Source organism: Dipteris shenzhenensis, chromosome 1 (assembly GCF_047967505.1).
Source record: "Dipteris shenzhenensis isolate YYH24624 ecotype China chromosome 1, Dip_SZ_1.0, whole genome shotgun sequence".
NCBI lineage: Eukaryota > Viridiplantae > Streptophyta > Polypodiopsida > Gleicheniales > Dipteridaceae > Dipteris > Dipteris shenzhenensis.
The window spans coordinates 6735510-6751048 of NC_141596.1; the positions used below are offsets into that span (position 1 = coordinate 6735510).

The following is a 15539-nucleotide window of genomic DNA, read 5'->3' on the forward strand; positions in this document are numbered from 1 at the left end:
CCATAAGCTTATCTATATTACTCCTTCGCATAACCACCACCACCAAAATTAAAGGTAAAAACACAAGTCTTGAAACTTCTACCTAAAACCATTGACAAACCACTAGCCTTGCCATTAACAACCCGGTACAATTCTTCCATCTATGAAACATCACTCATCTTGACAAACACATGATCCTCCATAGGGTCATACAAATTCCAACCTCTAGCAACAATGCTACTAGTATGACGACCACCATTAGTATCAACCGGTAAATGACCACCAATCCTAGAACCACCATCACGAAAAAAACCAGAAGTAGTAACAATAGTTACAGTAATTGAAACATCGGCACAAACAACAGCACTACCATGATCAATAGCAGCCAGATAAGACTTTCCAACACCACCAAAATGAGATGAAACACCAATAGGATCATCAACACCACCACCATAAATAGGAATAGGAAGACCCAAATGCACCAGAAACAGCAACACCTGCAGAATCTCCACCACTAGATACAAGAACGAACATCCTCTTACCGACACCATCAACTTTCCTATAATAAACTCCCAAATTGTTTTTCAAAACCTACTCACAATTTTGCAAGCATCCATCCTCATCATAAAGGTTAGCAACTAACTCCAAAGCAGTATCCACCCTCACACTCTCACTCCTATCATAGTTCACTAAACTATCAACCCTCTTATGACCAGTAACCTTCATATCAACATCATTAGGCACCCCACACAAACCTAACCTTGTAGTAGCAAGTATAGCTAGTAGACTTCAGTCACTGATGTTTGCAAAAAAGCCAATAGACTCCATCATAGTTCAAACAAACTTAGTGAGACCCTTCAAACTCACACGATCCTGATTGTACCAAAATTGCAAAATAAAGCCACAAACATTAGTACAACAAAGCAAACAAGCAAACATAATCTCAAATAAACAAAAAACCTCAAATCTTACCATGCTCTTGGGATTGTCAATAACCTACATAAACATGCGCATCTAACTATTCCACCCACCGGAATCATCAAGAAGATGCTTTTTGAGTTGATCATACGTTAATACCACATGAGGTTCATGAACCCGCATAGGAGGATGCATATCCTCCTTCAAGAAATGCTACATATCTACATGGTAGTTCTTGGACAATCGCTTGATTAAACATGTACACAAACACAAAAACATGAGCAAAATACTAGAAAAACATAAAGAAAACCAAAACACGAAACTCCAAAAACAAACTTACTCCACAAAATCCTCGATACCATCAACTCCATGAAATAAATCACCACGCAACATGTTGTAAAGCTCCCTTTCACCCAAAATCAAGAAACGATGTTCAATCTGTGACAACTATAGGGTCAGAAGTGCAGTCTAGAGCAATGAAGATGAGATCATTGTATGTGTAGAGTAGTGCCAAAAATCTTCCTGTAATATCTTGAGCTTGAAAGATGGTATGATGAATCTGAAAGGATCAGGATAGCCAAAATCCTCTCTGGGAAAATTATACTTGCAAAATCAGGATCTAGAGAGAGAAATAGTAAAAGCCTAGACTTTTTGCGATCCCCCCACTTTGTGGAGGAACTCATGAGGTTCCCCCACTTTCTAGGGGCACGCATGAGGTTCCCCCACTTTATGTAGAGACCCAAGAGGTCCCTCTAAAAAGTGGGGGGACTCTTATCCAAGAGGTGCTCTCTCCCACTGCTGCTCAAGAGTATGTCTCCAACAAAGAACCTAGACTGCAACTTCTGACTGCTCTCTGCTGGATTGCATTTGCAACCCGTCACCCAACCCTCATTGGCCCCCCCACTAGCTACCTCCATATCCTGGCTTCACCTAATGCATCTCTGCCTCTTGTTGCAAGAGATCATCTAGGATACAGATCCCCTTTTTGAGGCGGGGAATGATTTGACGTCGTGGTACCTACCAAAATGCCCATGTGCAAGCACCCACTCCCCAACATAAAATTTATAGAGGCATTCCAATAGGCCATCATATCTCTACTGACCAAAGGAAAAGTGAAGGTTGTTGGGGAGCCTAGCAAACTCTGCCTCCTCACCTCCCTCCAGGGATCTCTACCACTAACCACAAAAAATGAACTGCTCCCAGGTGCTGTTGCCATCTCTGCAAAAGAGGCTCCTCCCTGCTTGTCATCTGGAACCTCTAGGTTGTTGAAGTCACATCCAACAATCCAGGATTCAACATCTGGTAGGTTCTCTGTCAACCACCTCCAAAAAGCAAGGCGGTGTTGTCTACCAACAGGTGTATATACGTTCAGAATCTTGATCCTTGATTCACCAATGCAAAGACCCATCCAAACTACACAACCTATGATGAGCTTGCCCTACTGAAAGACCTCAAGGGATATTATCTAGGAGAGTGAGATGCGAACTTCTCCACTATGACATATTGTTGGGGACCAAACCTTTGGACACCTCCGAGGAAGGAGGTGGTGGGGAAGTCCAAAGTCTGCTATACTGAAAAGTAGTGATCCTAAATCAAGAGAAAATCTACCATCCCATCCTACCAATGCTCTCTGCAACTCCTACCAAATTTCAAATAATGTGGTGCCTATGGATGGTAGCCTCTGTGACTTCAAATGGGGTTTGGAAGGAGAGTAATTTGTGTTTGTGTGCCAATTTACCAAGGTTGCAAGACTCAATGCCAACCTTCTATGCCTGGTGCAGCATGGAGGAGATGTCTACCCCAAGTAGCTAAGTACACCACTAAAGCGTCCAATAATGCAGGTGTGTAAGCACCACCTAAGGTGGTAGGACCTGAGCCCTACCCCTCTAGGGGAAAACTAAGCTGGAAATGAGCAAAAGCCCCATAAGCAAGCTATAGATCCAGCTCTTGCAGGCCCATCCACTCATCCATCATCCAATTAATTGGTCCTCCATCATGGCATTGAACATTGTTGGAGTCCACTTCTCTACACCTGTGGAGGCAAACTGATGAACCTGAAAAGGATGCATGCAGGATCCCACCACACTAGTCAATCACCCTTTTTGGGGTTGCAAAGTCAAAACTGTCATCTCTAGAGGCATGAGCTACAAGTCTAGAATCTCAAGGTAGCTCCACGGCCCTAGCCTCAGCATGTAACTACAGAGCGGATAGCTTGAAGGATGAAACGCCTTCCCCTGGTACCTGAGAAGAGGTCGTGTCTTGCAAGGGGAGAGGAAGAAGGCTATTGGAGCAAAGAAGGGGTTGGGGGAGAGGGCCCTCGGCCTTGACCTTACCCGAGGGTAAGGAATCAAGGCTGGGTCCAAAGGGAGCATAGGGGAGGGAGAAGTGATGAGCCTACTTTGATTTGGGGGAAGGGAATGAGGGGCAGTTGCTAAAGGCTAAAGAGTTATGCTATGCCACCAAACAGAGCTACACCACCAAGCTGAGGAACCCTTCATACCACCTAAACAGAGCTCCACATTTGAAGGACAGGTACCAAGTCACAATGTAATGCACAAGTGGCTATTGAATGCCACCAAAAGCCCACGGGATGCTCTTAGAAAACTCAAAACAAAAGGCAGTTTCTAGCAAAGCCAAAGTAGGGAAAGAGAGAGAGAGAGAGAGAGAGAGAGAGAGAGAGAGAGAGAGAGAGAGAGATTTTGCTCTGTGTGTGTGTATATCTGAGCGCTTGTGTGCACTTGTTCTTCCTTATTTTGGATTTGCATGTTTAGCTAAAAATAGGGAATGTTTGAAAGCAATAAGCATATGTAGTGTCTAAAGGAAGAGGGGAAAGGAAGAAGAGGAAAAGGGAAAAAGGAAGGGAGAAAAGAGACCAGGCTCAAGCTAAGGCAAGAGAAAGGGCTCTTGGACTTAGGGGTTTGTAAAGGCTAAAGAGTTCTACTACGCCACCAGATAGAGCTACACCACCAAGCTGAGGCACCTTTCATACCACCTAAAAAGAGCTCCACATTTGAAGGACATGTATCAAGTCACAATGTAAGGCACAAGTGGCTATTGAATGTCACCAAAAGCCCACGGGCTGCTCTTAGAAAACTCGAACCAAAAGGCAGTTTCCAGCAAAGCCAAAGTAGGGCGAGTGAGAGAGAGAGAGAGAGAGAGAGAGAGAGAGAGAGAGAGAGAGATTTCTCTCTGTATGTGTGTATATGTGGGCGCTTGCATGCACTTGTTTTTCCTTATTTTGGATTTGCATGTTTAGTTAAAAATAGAGGATGTTTGCAAAAGCAATAAGCATATGTAGTGTCTAAAGGAAGAGGGGATGAAATCCAATGCCATTCTTTATGGTGGGAAGGTACCATGTAGTTGCGATAATCAAATATATTACTCTCGTATGGATTTTCTAAACAATGTACTTGTTGTATCTTCTTCTTGGAAAAGATCTCAATTGAAATGAACATTTTGTTGGATGATTTGCTTTTTCTTGATTGTCATGTCATTAGCATGATCAACATCATAGGTATTGATTATATAGTCCTAGTCAACAATATTTAGATTGTTGTTGTTGCTATAGCCATTCAAATTGTCTAGTCTTTTCTTTTGATGGCATTCTTTTTTTTAATGGTCATCTATCTTCTTGTGATGGCATTGAATTATTGACCTTTGACTTTGATCATATATCTTTCAATGCTAGCATCTTAGGGCAGTCACCTTTATAAACATATAACATAGCAACCTTGGTTTACATACATGAAATGATATAAAAATTTAACGTAAACATGTAGAGGGAACTTTAAGTGTGGCATCCAGTCACCCCTAATAATCAATTCTCTCGTAAGTGTAGCATCCCGTCACCCGTAAGTGTAGCATCCAACTAAATGCCGATTGCCATACATTCTTATTGTCAAAATGTATGGCAATCGGCATTTAACTGTTAAAAAAAAGAAGAAGAAAAAAGTGTAGCATCCAAACATGGGACATGGAAAGGGATAAACATGGAGACATGGAAAGGAGTATATGATTACATAAAAATACAGATCTTAACATAGGAGTATCTTAAATGCATGCTTGCTCGTACATATTGTATGGGTTTTCAAAGAGTGATTACCTTGAGGTGGGCATTTTGAATTGTTATTCAAGTATCACATAGATTTGAATTGTCACTTTTGTGCCATATTGCTTGCCATTTGGATCACACTCTCCTCTACTAGCCTCTATCCATTTCGAAAACTTTTTCTAGCTTCAATTTCTTATTGGTGGTGTTCTCAATCAACAATGTTGACCATCAAGTGTCAATACTTTGGACATAATCACTACTTAACAATCAACTATGTAAGCTCTTCATGCTAGATTGTGGTCAGTTGAGTGTTATGAATGCCTTTTACCCCTTCGCATAAAGGGATGGCTAGTCGCATTCATTTGTAATTTTTTATTACGTTTGTTAGTGTTAGTGGTCTTAAAGTATTATTGGCATCATATATTGATGTCAACATGTCCTAGGTTTCTTTTCAAGTTTCCTCCTTTCAATTTTCCCAACATAATTTCATGCACATTTTGCTTGGTTAGATGCATTGTATATTTGTTGTTCTTGTTCTAATCAACTTGTGCCTTTGTTGCTATTGGATTCTCAACATCGCCTTTAGGTTGTATAGTAAGGAAATATATGTAAAAAGAAAGTGCTTTCCATTGGGTACTTCTGGGTTCATATTTGTGATTATGTAGCTTCTACAAAGCTCCTCTTGATGCAGCAATTATTGAGGTCCTCGTTGTAGTGGTATGATGGTATTGGCTTATAAGACCTTAGTTACCTTGACATGTGCTTAATTTGGACTTGCTGAAATGTTATGGTGTGTCTTAGATTTCAGAGGCCTATTTGAACATGTGTTCAATTTGCACTATTAAATTCATAGATTAGGAGATGCACAAAAGTAGCAAAACACATTGAAGGGTTATTTTCATATAGCCTTAACTGTGATTTGGATGTGTATGAAAGCTAGGCTAAAATCAAACGAGGTCAAAACGATATAGGCCACCAAATAGTAGATTGAAGATTGCTTACATGTGACTTCAATCCTCTTGTTGTTGGAAATGTAATCCTCTATTTAATCCTTTCTCATATATGACTTGATGGGGGGTTCATTATTTTGTATTGGAGAGATGTTGTCCATGAACCTTTATTCCATAAAGCTCCTTAGGTAATCATTTCCCTTATGTTGGATTTCGCCATAATTTCGTCTCTTGCTGGTATAATGGTTCTTGTGTGGTGAACATTGTGTGTGTGTGTGTGTGTGAGAGAGAGAGAGAGAGAGAGAGAGAGAGAGAGAGAGAGAGAGAGAGAGAGAATCTAAGGAGGTTGAAACGAGTCCATGAGATACAAATCAAAAACTAAAAGTTAGACTTAGAGCCTGTTCACACGAAGGGGATAGGCTGCAAACCAAGTTGGATGCCATATTTTAGCGGTTTTGGAGGACTCCGGTCTCTACTCTGGAGTAGGGTTAGCCTTGTCAGGGACAGGGTGGTCTGCAAACCATTCCTCATGCGTGAACAGGCTTAGGCCCAAGTGGTCAATTGATCCTTGGAGGGGGAGAGAGAGAGAGAGAGAGAGAGAGAGAGAGAGAGAGAGAGAGAGAGAGAGAGATTTCAAGGTGGACGAGGTAACAGAGGTTCAAACCACCCACCTGAACATGCTAAGAGTCCGGTGGGAACGTGCGTCCTCGCAGCTGGAGGAACGAAAATAGAGGACTCAGACTGGGTTTTGCAAAACGATTGTCCGACATCAAGAGTTCGCCCATTTGACGGACAGCTACACTTTTCAACCCGCGAATCCAATCCACTAAAGGGATTGCACCCGAACATCAGAGGTCGCCCATTTGAGGGAAAGCTACACTTTTCAACCCGTGAATCCAATCCACTAGAGGGACTCGATGCACGCCATCTGACTGAAAGTGGACCCTTAGTCCTCCAGGTGGTCTGAACATGACGCGACCGGGGTGAACGCGCCCTTAGTAAGACTGGATGTGCAGTGCGTGTGAGGACGACCCGGTTGACGGAATGGAGGGCTCCTTCACACCCAACCAGGTCCATCGTCTTCATCTTCAAGGCATGCTAGTAGTATCCTCTGCGCAAACAGAAGCCCAAGCACGAGCAGCGGCAGCAGCTATGGCAATTGCACCTCCCTTACCCATCTCCTTCTTTCCTTCCTAGCTCCCCCATGCGTCCTCTCTCGATTACCTCCTTCGAGACTTCCCCCATGGACCGCTTCAACAGAAAATACGTCAGGTATTCGCCCCCCCCCCCCCGCCCTTTCCTCACACAATCCAACCCCGTCCCACGTCAACGTTTTGCCTCAAGAAGCGCATCTCTGCTCCGAGGACTCACTAGCTCTGCGCCTCTCAATTTGTTGAATCGTACGCATCGAAGGCTTGCTGCACAGTGGTGGTTTGGGGCAATGTCAACGAGTCTTCGGAGTTTAGAATGATGGCACCAATCTTCCAATGTCGAATTCTCACCTTTACGAGTTGAGACCATTGCAGAGTCAGCCCTCATCACCACATGTGACCGTTTTAGGAGATTGGAAATGTCTGAACTGCTTTCCCTTCGGTGCTAAGATCAGTTGTTTTTAAAACAACAAACTCGCTTGCTCGGATGTATCTTGAAAAATCAATCCCTGTTGGAGATTCTAGCAGGGAGGTCGGCCGGTTGTGTCATCAGAGAATGCTCGCTGTAGCAAAATGCCAAATAACCTCAGTGTATTCCTCCACCGCGGGCACAGCCAGAGATGGCCGCCAGTCAAATGACCCAGCATAGGGCCGGCTGGAAAATTCTACAGAGTCTGTACAAGCCAGGTGGCCGACTGGACTGGCAAATAACTGAGATCTGCCGACTTCCGTACCTTCACTTGTCAGGGTGCCTCGAGCAGCCCGTCGCCCCGCACAATAATGCTGCTCAGTGCTCTGTGCAACCTGTAGCGTGTGCAGGCAGTCTCAGCATGACGCCTGCAGCACCTTTACCCTCCTTTGCCTCCTCATATCGTGGGGCAGTCATATCAAACAGGTTGGTCCATCATCCATGAGGGGAGAGCCCCTTCAGAAGGTCAGCATAGTGCACCAATGTGAGCTCATTGGGGTGCTGCGTATGTAAGGGGGCTCCCTCCACATGTCTCCTAGTAGTTCCTTCATCTGGTCAGCAGCCTGGAGAAGCACTTGGAGCAGCCATAGGAGGTGCATTATGTTACTAGATCTTGACTCCATCAATGTAGTTTGGAGCCCATCAGCTGGAACCCATAGACACTAATTAACCTTTCCACAAACGTGTGTGTCAGTTGTGGAGCAGATATTGTAGTCTTTGTTGGATTAAACCTGGCCATCTTGATCGTTCTATCCATAACCACCCATATGGCATCACATCCACGGTTGGCTTGTGGCAATCCAACCAAATAATCCATGGAAATGCTTTCTCATTTCTTATATGGGATTTCCAATGGATGCAGCAAGCCACCTTGTCTGAAGAGTTCCGCCTATGGACTTGACATTACTAGTAACGTTCGATATCAATCTGCATCTTAGGCCAAAGACAATGTACGTTTCATACCAAGATGTCTAGCACGAAGGGGTGTCAACACACTTGAAATAGGATTCTTGCCAAAAAAAAAACTCGAAATAGGAATTTTAAATTGCTTCGTGGGTGTTTGGTATGCAAAATGTATCCTTTCGGAACAAGAGGCCGTTTCAAATGGAATAATGATCTTGGATTTCTCTCCTTAAAGTTAAACCACCTTATTGCTTACCTAGACCTCCTGGCAAATATTGCTGAAGTAATCATATTGGCCTTTAAGGCATCGAAAGATCCAGATCTTAGTGAACTCATGTAGAGCATCAAGCCATGCAACTTAATGTCTCAGTCACCACATTAATGGTTCCTCTTCATGTATAAACTCAAAGCGATTAGCCTTACAGCCACACCAATCTAAAGTATTACAGACATACTTGAGTGATGTGTTGTCTACACACACACCACAAACTTGGAGCCATACAGTGATGCAAATAGCTTCTTTCAATGCATAGGATATTTGACTTGTGTTGGTGTCAGCTTAAAGTTATAGGTTGAACTCCTGATAAAGCTACGGTTGTATACAATCAAGTCATCCTTTCTTCTTTGACACTCCTTCAGGGATGAGGTGGCATTTTCAGCCGCCATCTGGGATTTTTGTTTGCTCATTCTGAGCTGTTTTTTTTTTTCCTCATGCTTGACATGATGTACTGTGAAGAGAGTGAGAGAGAGGTAAGGAGTCTCACTTTTAGCTTTCTCACATACACACAAAGGTGGAGGCTGAAAACAGTTTTCCTCTTCTTAGTTGTGAAAGGAAAAAAACTCTCCCTTACAAAAAGGAATAGATGAACCTTATATGTGGGTCTCAAGCCAAACTCAACTAACCTAAGTGGCATACTAACTGAGCTACTAACTAGAGTACATAAAGATAGCTGTCATCCAGCTATTATTCAGGGGCGGTGTACCAACCGCATTTGTAGCTAACAAGTCGGTGACATAAATGCACAATGGTCACTCTGGCATATCACGAGTGGAGCTCGATATCTCAACACTCCTAGACTTGCGCAGCTTCTTTGTGCCCAATGCCTTCGTGAATATGTCAGCTACCTGATCCTCTGTGCTGACATAAACTCGATCAATAAAACCTACTAGAACCTTCTCCCGCACATAGTGGTAATGCACCTCAATGTGCTTTGTTCTAGCATGATAGATTGGGTTATTTGCCAAGTGTATACTGGTTTTCTTGAATTTGCTGCATATTGTGATTTCTGTCACAGCCTCTAGATCGGCCTGCTCTACCTCTGCCTCTACCTCTTCCAGCATTTGAGTAGAAGGCAGTTTCTTTTGAAGTTCCTCCTGAAGAAGATGCATCACCATTTCTCTGCTCTTCAGAAATTAGGAGAGCAATCAACTCCTCAAAATCAGAAAATTTTTCATGGACGGCAATGGATGTCCGGAACTGTGCATAATCCTTTCCTAGACCATTTAAGGTCACAGAAACTAAATCATCATCTTCCATTGGCGACCCAATGGAAGCAAGTGCATCTGCAATCTTCTTCACCTTCATGTGGTAGTCATTGATGCTCATATTTTCTCTCTGCACATTGTGCAACTCCTGCTTGAGCTGCATTTTCCTGGCTTGCGTATTTGTGCTGTACATTTTTGCCAAAGTATCCCACGTCTCCTTTGGCATGCTTGCATCCTGAATATGCACAATCATAGAATCTGAGATATTGATAGACAGCTAGTACATAACTTTTCTGACTCTCTCATGTCAGCCTTTAAATGCCTGCATTTCCTGTTGATTGGGAACATTAGGAAGAACTGGTTCTTCTTCATTTCTTGTAATGAACTCCCAATAGCCTTTTCCCATAAGGAAATTTGTCATTCTAAACCTCCATGCTTGGAAGTTGTTCTTGTTAAGCTTTTCAGTGACAATCTGTGAAAGAGAGTCAGACGCCATTACAGGACATTGCAAAATATTCTATCACTGCAAAAAAACACAACTTCTGCCTCACGAGGCAAATCTGCAAAATTGACGAAAGTGATATTTGACCACACAGTCACTTCCTAGTGACGATTTTGCATCATCAGGCTATAAGAATGATATTGTCACTCCTAATATCTCTGCGCATAGGCACACGATGCAATTTCTGCGGCAGCTTTTCACCGACCTGCAGAACAATGGTTGCACAACCAAAACAGGTCACTTTTTTGAGTGCTTACGAAAAAACTTCCGCCACCAAAAGGGCCTCAAATCAGAAAAATAATGTCATCTAGGGCTTCGTCCTTACCCGTAGCATATACTACCCTCTCGTTGCACCGCAAAGGGCGTCTCAATATGAGACAGTGCACTCTTGCACTTTTCGGCTATGCTACCTGCAGAGATTTGCTCCCAAACTCGAGAAAGGAAAGCAACTCTGATCCTCTTACCAAGACACTGCGGACTTGGTTTGCTTCCTTGAGCTCCTTACCATGAACCGAGCTCTGATACCATGTGAAGAGAGTGGGAGAGAGGTAAGGAGTCTCACTTTCAGCTTTCTCACATACACAATGGGGGAATACACACAAAGGTGGGGGCTGAAAACAGTTTTCCTCTTCTTAGTTGTGAAAGCCAAAAAACTCTCTCTTTTACAAAAAGGAATAGATGAACCCTATATGTGGGTCTCAAACCAAACTCAACTAACCTAGGTGGCATACTAACTGAGCCACTAACTAGAGTACATAAAGATAGCTGTCATTCAGCTATTATTCATGGGCGGTGTACCAACCGCATCTGTAGCTAACAAGTCGGTGACATAAATGCACAACGGTCACCCTGGCATATCATGAGTGGAGCTCGATATCTCAACATGTACACCCGCACTTGAGCTTGCTCTGCGGTTTTTATTCATACTTAATGAAGTACTTTTCTTGAAAACAAAACAAAACACGATGATAAGCTTTTTCAGATATGGACAAAATATATTGCTCATCATTTATTGGTCACGGGCATCCACAGCCTGTGGCATGCTTCCTACACCATCAAATACTGCTAGGAAGCCTCAGAAGATAGCGCATGTTAGACAACATGGGTTTCAGTTTTTGGTTAAAAATTCAACGCGTTGACTTTTGACCGACCTAGTCAACGGTCAGCGTTGATGTAGTGGGAGATAGACTATCCTCACTCTCTCTCCTGCTCAATACTAACTTCAACTGCAAGATGATGCACTCAATACACAAAGTGATGCTGTGGATGTGATTGAGAGAATTAGAGGGAGAGAAATGTACTGGACCTCCGAAGAGGAATATATAACTGAAATGTATGAATGCCCAAAGGGCTAATATCTGCCCCCCCCCGCCCCAAAAAAAAAAACAAAAACAGAGGGCTGAATACAAGTGTATGGAGGGGCTGAAACCCTCAACTGCAAACTGGAAAGACTAAGCAAACTAGAGAGGTGAATCCTCAATAGATCCCTCGAGAGGTTGAGGCACCCTGCTAGTCTGCTGCGGGGAAGCCTGGCTCTACTGCTCTGAAGGCTTGAAGCCTAAGGAGTGGATGAGAAATGAAGGCCAAGGGGGCTGCTTTTATGGCCCCCATTGGGCCTCAAACTGACCGACCAGGCATATGTCTGCCCACCCACCAGACTGCTCTTGTTCACCGACCTGCTGCTGTTGACGTGGTAGCCGACCTTTGTTGATGTCATCATTGACGTGGCACCCTGCTGATGTGCCTGCTGTACGGTTTGCTGATCTGGCTGTTGCTTGGGTGGCTGTCCACGTGGCAGCCGGTTGATGTGGCTGCTGCGTGTTGACTGAGCAATCCCACGTGGTAGTCCAGCATGCCACGGGCTGAGGATGCCCGTGACAGTTGACCAGCCGACCAGGTCAGTCAATCTGCCCTAAAAGCCTATATAAGGCCAGTCCCTTGGCCTCATTCTTCATCCTAGTCTTCTAGTCCTCTAGCCCTTAGCAGCAGTAACTCCATGGATCAGGGTCAGGGCAGGCGTGTCTGCAGCAGCCCTGCAGCCCCTTCCAACCCTCCTTTCAGGAGCATTTTCCCTGCTGTATTTTTCTGCTACATCATTGGGTAAGCCCCTGTTGTATTGGTTCTTTCCAATTCCTGCAAGACATTCCTTTCTTTACTTCATTCGCATTGTGGAAAGGCCTTGTGTTGCCTTTTGGGAATTTTTTACAGCAGGTACACCTTGAGACAGCCAAGCATTTGCAGTGAAAAAGCTTTGAAGCTTGAGCAGAAATTTGCCTTTGGGTTTTGAGAGGTTGCCCTCCTCTCATTTGCATTGCCAGTTGGTGCTTTTGCCAGAATCACCCAAAAACCTGTCTGCTTTGTTTGGGCGAAGGCCATTGGTAGAACGAATGCCTGGAGGCTCAGGAATGGGAGCCTTGAATTTCAGCATTATGGCTGGTAGCAAGGATGATTTGTTTGGGATGCTTGGGACTGAGGACAAGCTTGATGGCACAAATTACCCCATGTGGGCCTATGCGATGGGGCATGTTTTGGTTGCCAAGAATTCGTGGAATATTTTTTCAGGCACTGAGGTCAGGCAGACTCGTAATGCTGCTTCTGGCAATGCCTCTGGTACAATTGCAACCGCCTCAGACTCATCTGGTGATGGGTCTAATGCTACTTCTGGTGCAGCTGCATCTTCCACTGCAGGTACCTTGCCTCCTACTCAGGAGCAGATTTAGTGGGATTGACTTGATGCTAAAGCACATGCCTTGATTGCTCTTTTAGTGAAACGGGTCATTATTCCTTAGAAGCCTTAGTAGCCTTGGTATACTTATCCCAGCTGCCGTCTGATTTGTATTTAAGTTTGTGTACCCACTTAGTGCCGATGACTTTCCATCGCGGGGGCCTGGCCACTAAGTCTCTGCCTGCATGGCAGCCTGCCATTTTGGATTGTCCTTTGCCTCCTCGAAGGTCCTTGGCTCGTCAATCTGAGCCACCAACGCAAAATTCACAGATGGGGTCTTTTGAAGATGTTGGGACCGACGCAATCCGGAACTGCTACTCTCAGGTAATTCGGTGACCCGAGACGCTTCCAATGTCCTTAGGTACCATTGGGGCAACCTCTTCTGCTTCTCAGTGGGAGGAGGAACTGCAACTTCTTCTGGAACATCCTGTTCTTCCTGAGTATCTTGTGGAACATCAGCTTCTGATTTTGCCACCTCTTGGATGGTCAACCTGGGGCGGGATGGGTTCGGGGATTGAATAATCTCCTCCTCTCAATCTGAGGCTCCTCCTGGGGTTCAGGTTCCTTTTTCTCGAAGATAACATCTCGACTGATAAGGATCCGCTTCTTTACTGGGTCGAAGAGTCGATAGGCCTTGGATTCTTCGCTATACCCAACAAAGATACATTTTCTGCTTCAGGAATCGAGCTTGGTCCTGTCTTCCTTGTGCACATGCACCCATGCGTTAGAACCAAAAATGGGAAGATGAGTGATAGAGGGCTTCTTACCATAAAATGCCTCATATGGAGTCTTGTCCTTGACGGCCTTCGTCTTGGTTCTGTTGAGAATGTGTACGGTTGTATTGATAGCTTCACTCCAATAGGCTTTAGAAAGGTTTCTCCCTCGGAGCATAGCAAGCCCTGTCTCTGTGGTGGTTCTATGCTTCCTCTCTGCTACCTCGTTTTGCTGAGAAGTATGTGCTGTGGTGAGTTGTCGCTTGACCCCATGCATGCGACAAAATGTGTTGAACTCATTTGAGGTGAATTCTCCCCCCCTGTCTGTGCGGAATGTCTTGAATCCTCCCCTGTCTCCTTTTCAACTCTGGTCTTCCAGTCCTTGAACTTCTCGAAAGCCTGAGACTTTTTAGCCAAACAATATACCTAGGTCATTCTACTGAAATCATCCACAAAGAGAAGTGAGTACCTGGATCCTGCCCACGATGCTGTAGACTTTGGGCCACAAATGTCGGCATGAACTAACTCAAGTGGTTTGCTGGCCCGAAACGAGGCCTCTTGTGGGAACTTATCCCTGTGCTGCTTGCCTTCTAGACAAGCCCTACAGACATCATCCTTGCCTGTAATTGGTGGAAGTCCATCCACCATCTTTGACTTTGACATTTCAGCCAAGATTCCATAGCTGACATGACCGAAGCGCTCATGCCAAGTTTGGACTTTCTGTTGTCTTCATGAACCAACATTGCACTGAGACGGTACAGTCCGTTCTCTTCAACTCCTTGAGCCACCATCTGTCCATTTGCTTTGGATGTCACGGTGACCTTGCCATCTTGAAAGAGAACTGCCATGTTGTTTTTGTCCATCTGACTTACAGACAGTAAATTCTTGCAAAGGTTGGGTACATAAAGTACTTCAGAGATATTCTTCTCCTCACCCGTGGTTGTAATGAAAGGAATGCTACCGATGCCCTTCACTGGACACGTCCGGCTATCCCCGACAGAAACTTTGGAATCCGGGTGTATACTTTCCATGGTTTTGAACCAAGTCCTTCTGTTGGACATGTGCTTGGAAGCACCGCTGTCAACATACCAACCCTCTTTACCTTCACTGACTGAATATGCTGAACAATGTTCACTGATTAAAAACAACTGTCCAGTCGTCACATTGGCAGAATCATTCTTAGGCTCTTCTTTGTTCTTGGCTTCTCTCTTCCGCTTCTGATCTGCCTTCTTCTTTCGGCATTCTTTGGTGGAGTGGCCAAGCTTTTCACAGTAATAGCACTTCATTTTCTTCTTGCGGTCAGCGTCTTGTGACTTCTTGGACTCCTTTGGCTTGCCTTTTCCAGGCTTGTCTTTGGCCACTAATGCCTTCTCGTCGGTTTGCGTAAAGAGTTTCTCTCGAGCCTCCTCCTGAAGCAGGAGTGGGCCAAGCTCCTCAAAGGTGATTGGCTTAGTCCGTTGACCCGCAGTGATCGTAGTCACAAAACTTTTGAAACTCCGTGGCAACTTGTGGAGTGTGAGCAACGCCAATTGACTCGTGTCCACCTTTTGACCAACCACTGCGAGCTGGTCCCGCACGACTTTCACCTTTGTCAGATGATCATGCACACTATCACCCTCATTCATATCAAGATTATAAAGCTGATGCTGAAGAGTAATGATACGGGCTGTATTATCGGTTTCATACAGCTCCT

The 15539-nt window shown here is 44.5% G+C and overlaps 1 protein-coding gene across 4 annotated transcripts in view; it reads left to right on the plus strand.

Annotated features, from left to right (window-relative positions):
• Positions 1-6910: 6910 nt before the first annotated feature.
• Positions 6911-15539, plus strand: part of LOC147905306 (protein CNGC15b-like) — a 62657-nt gene continuing 54028 nt past the window's right edge. For all 4 annotated transcript variants that reach the window (XM_087399022.1, XM_087399098.1, XM_087399164.1 and 1 more), the window contains exon 1: positions 6911-7170. In XM_087399022.1, coding sequence (XP_087255148.1) covers positions 7103-7170 — 68 coding nt within the window. In that variant the 5' untranslated portion in view covers positions 6911-7102. The remainder of the gene's footprint in view (positions 7171-15539) is intronic.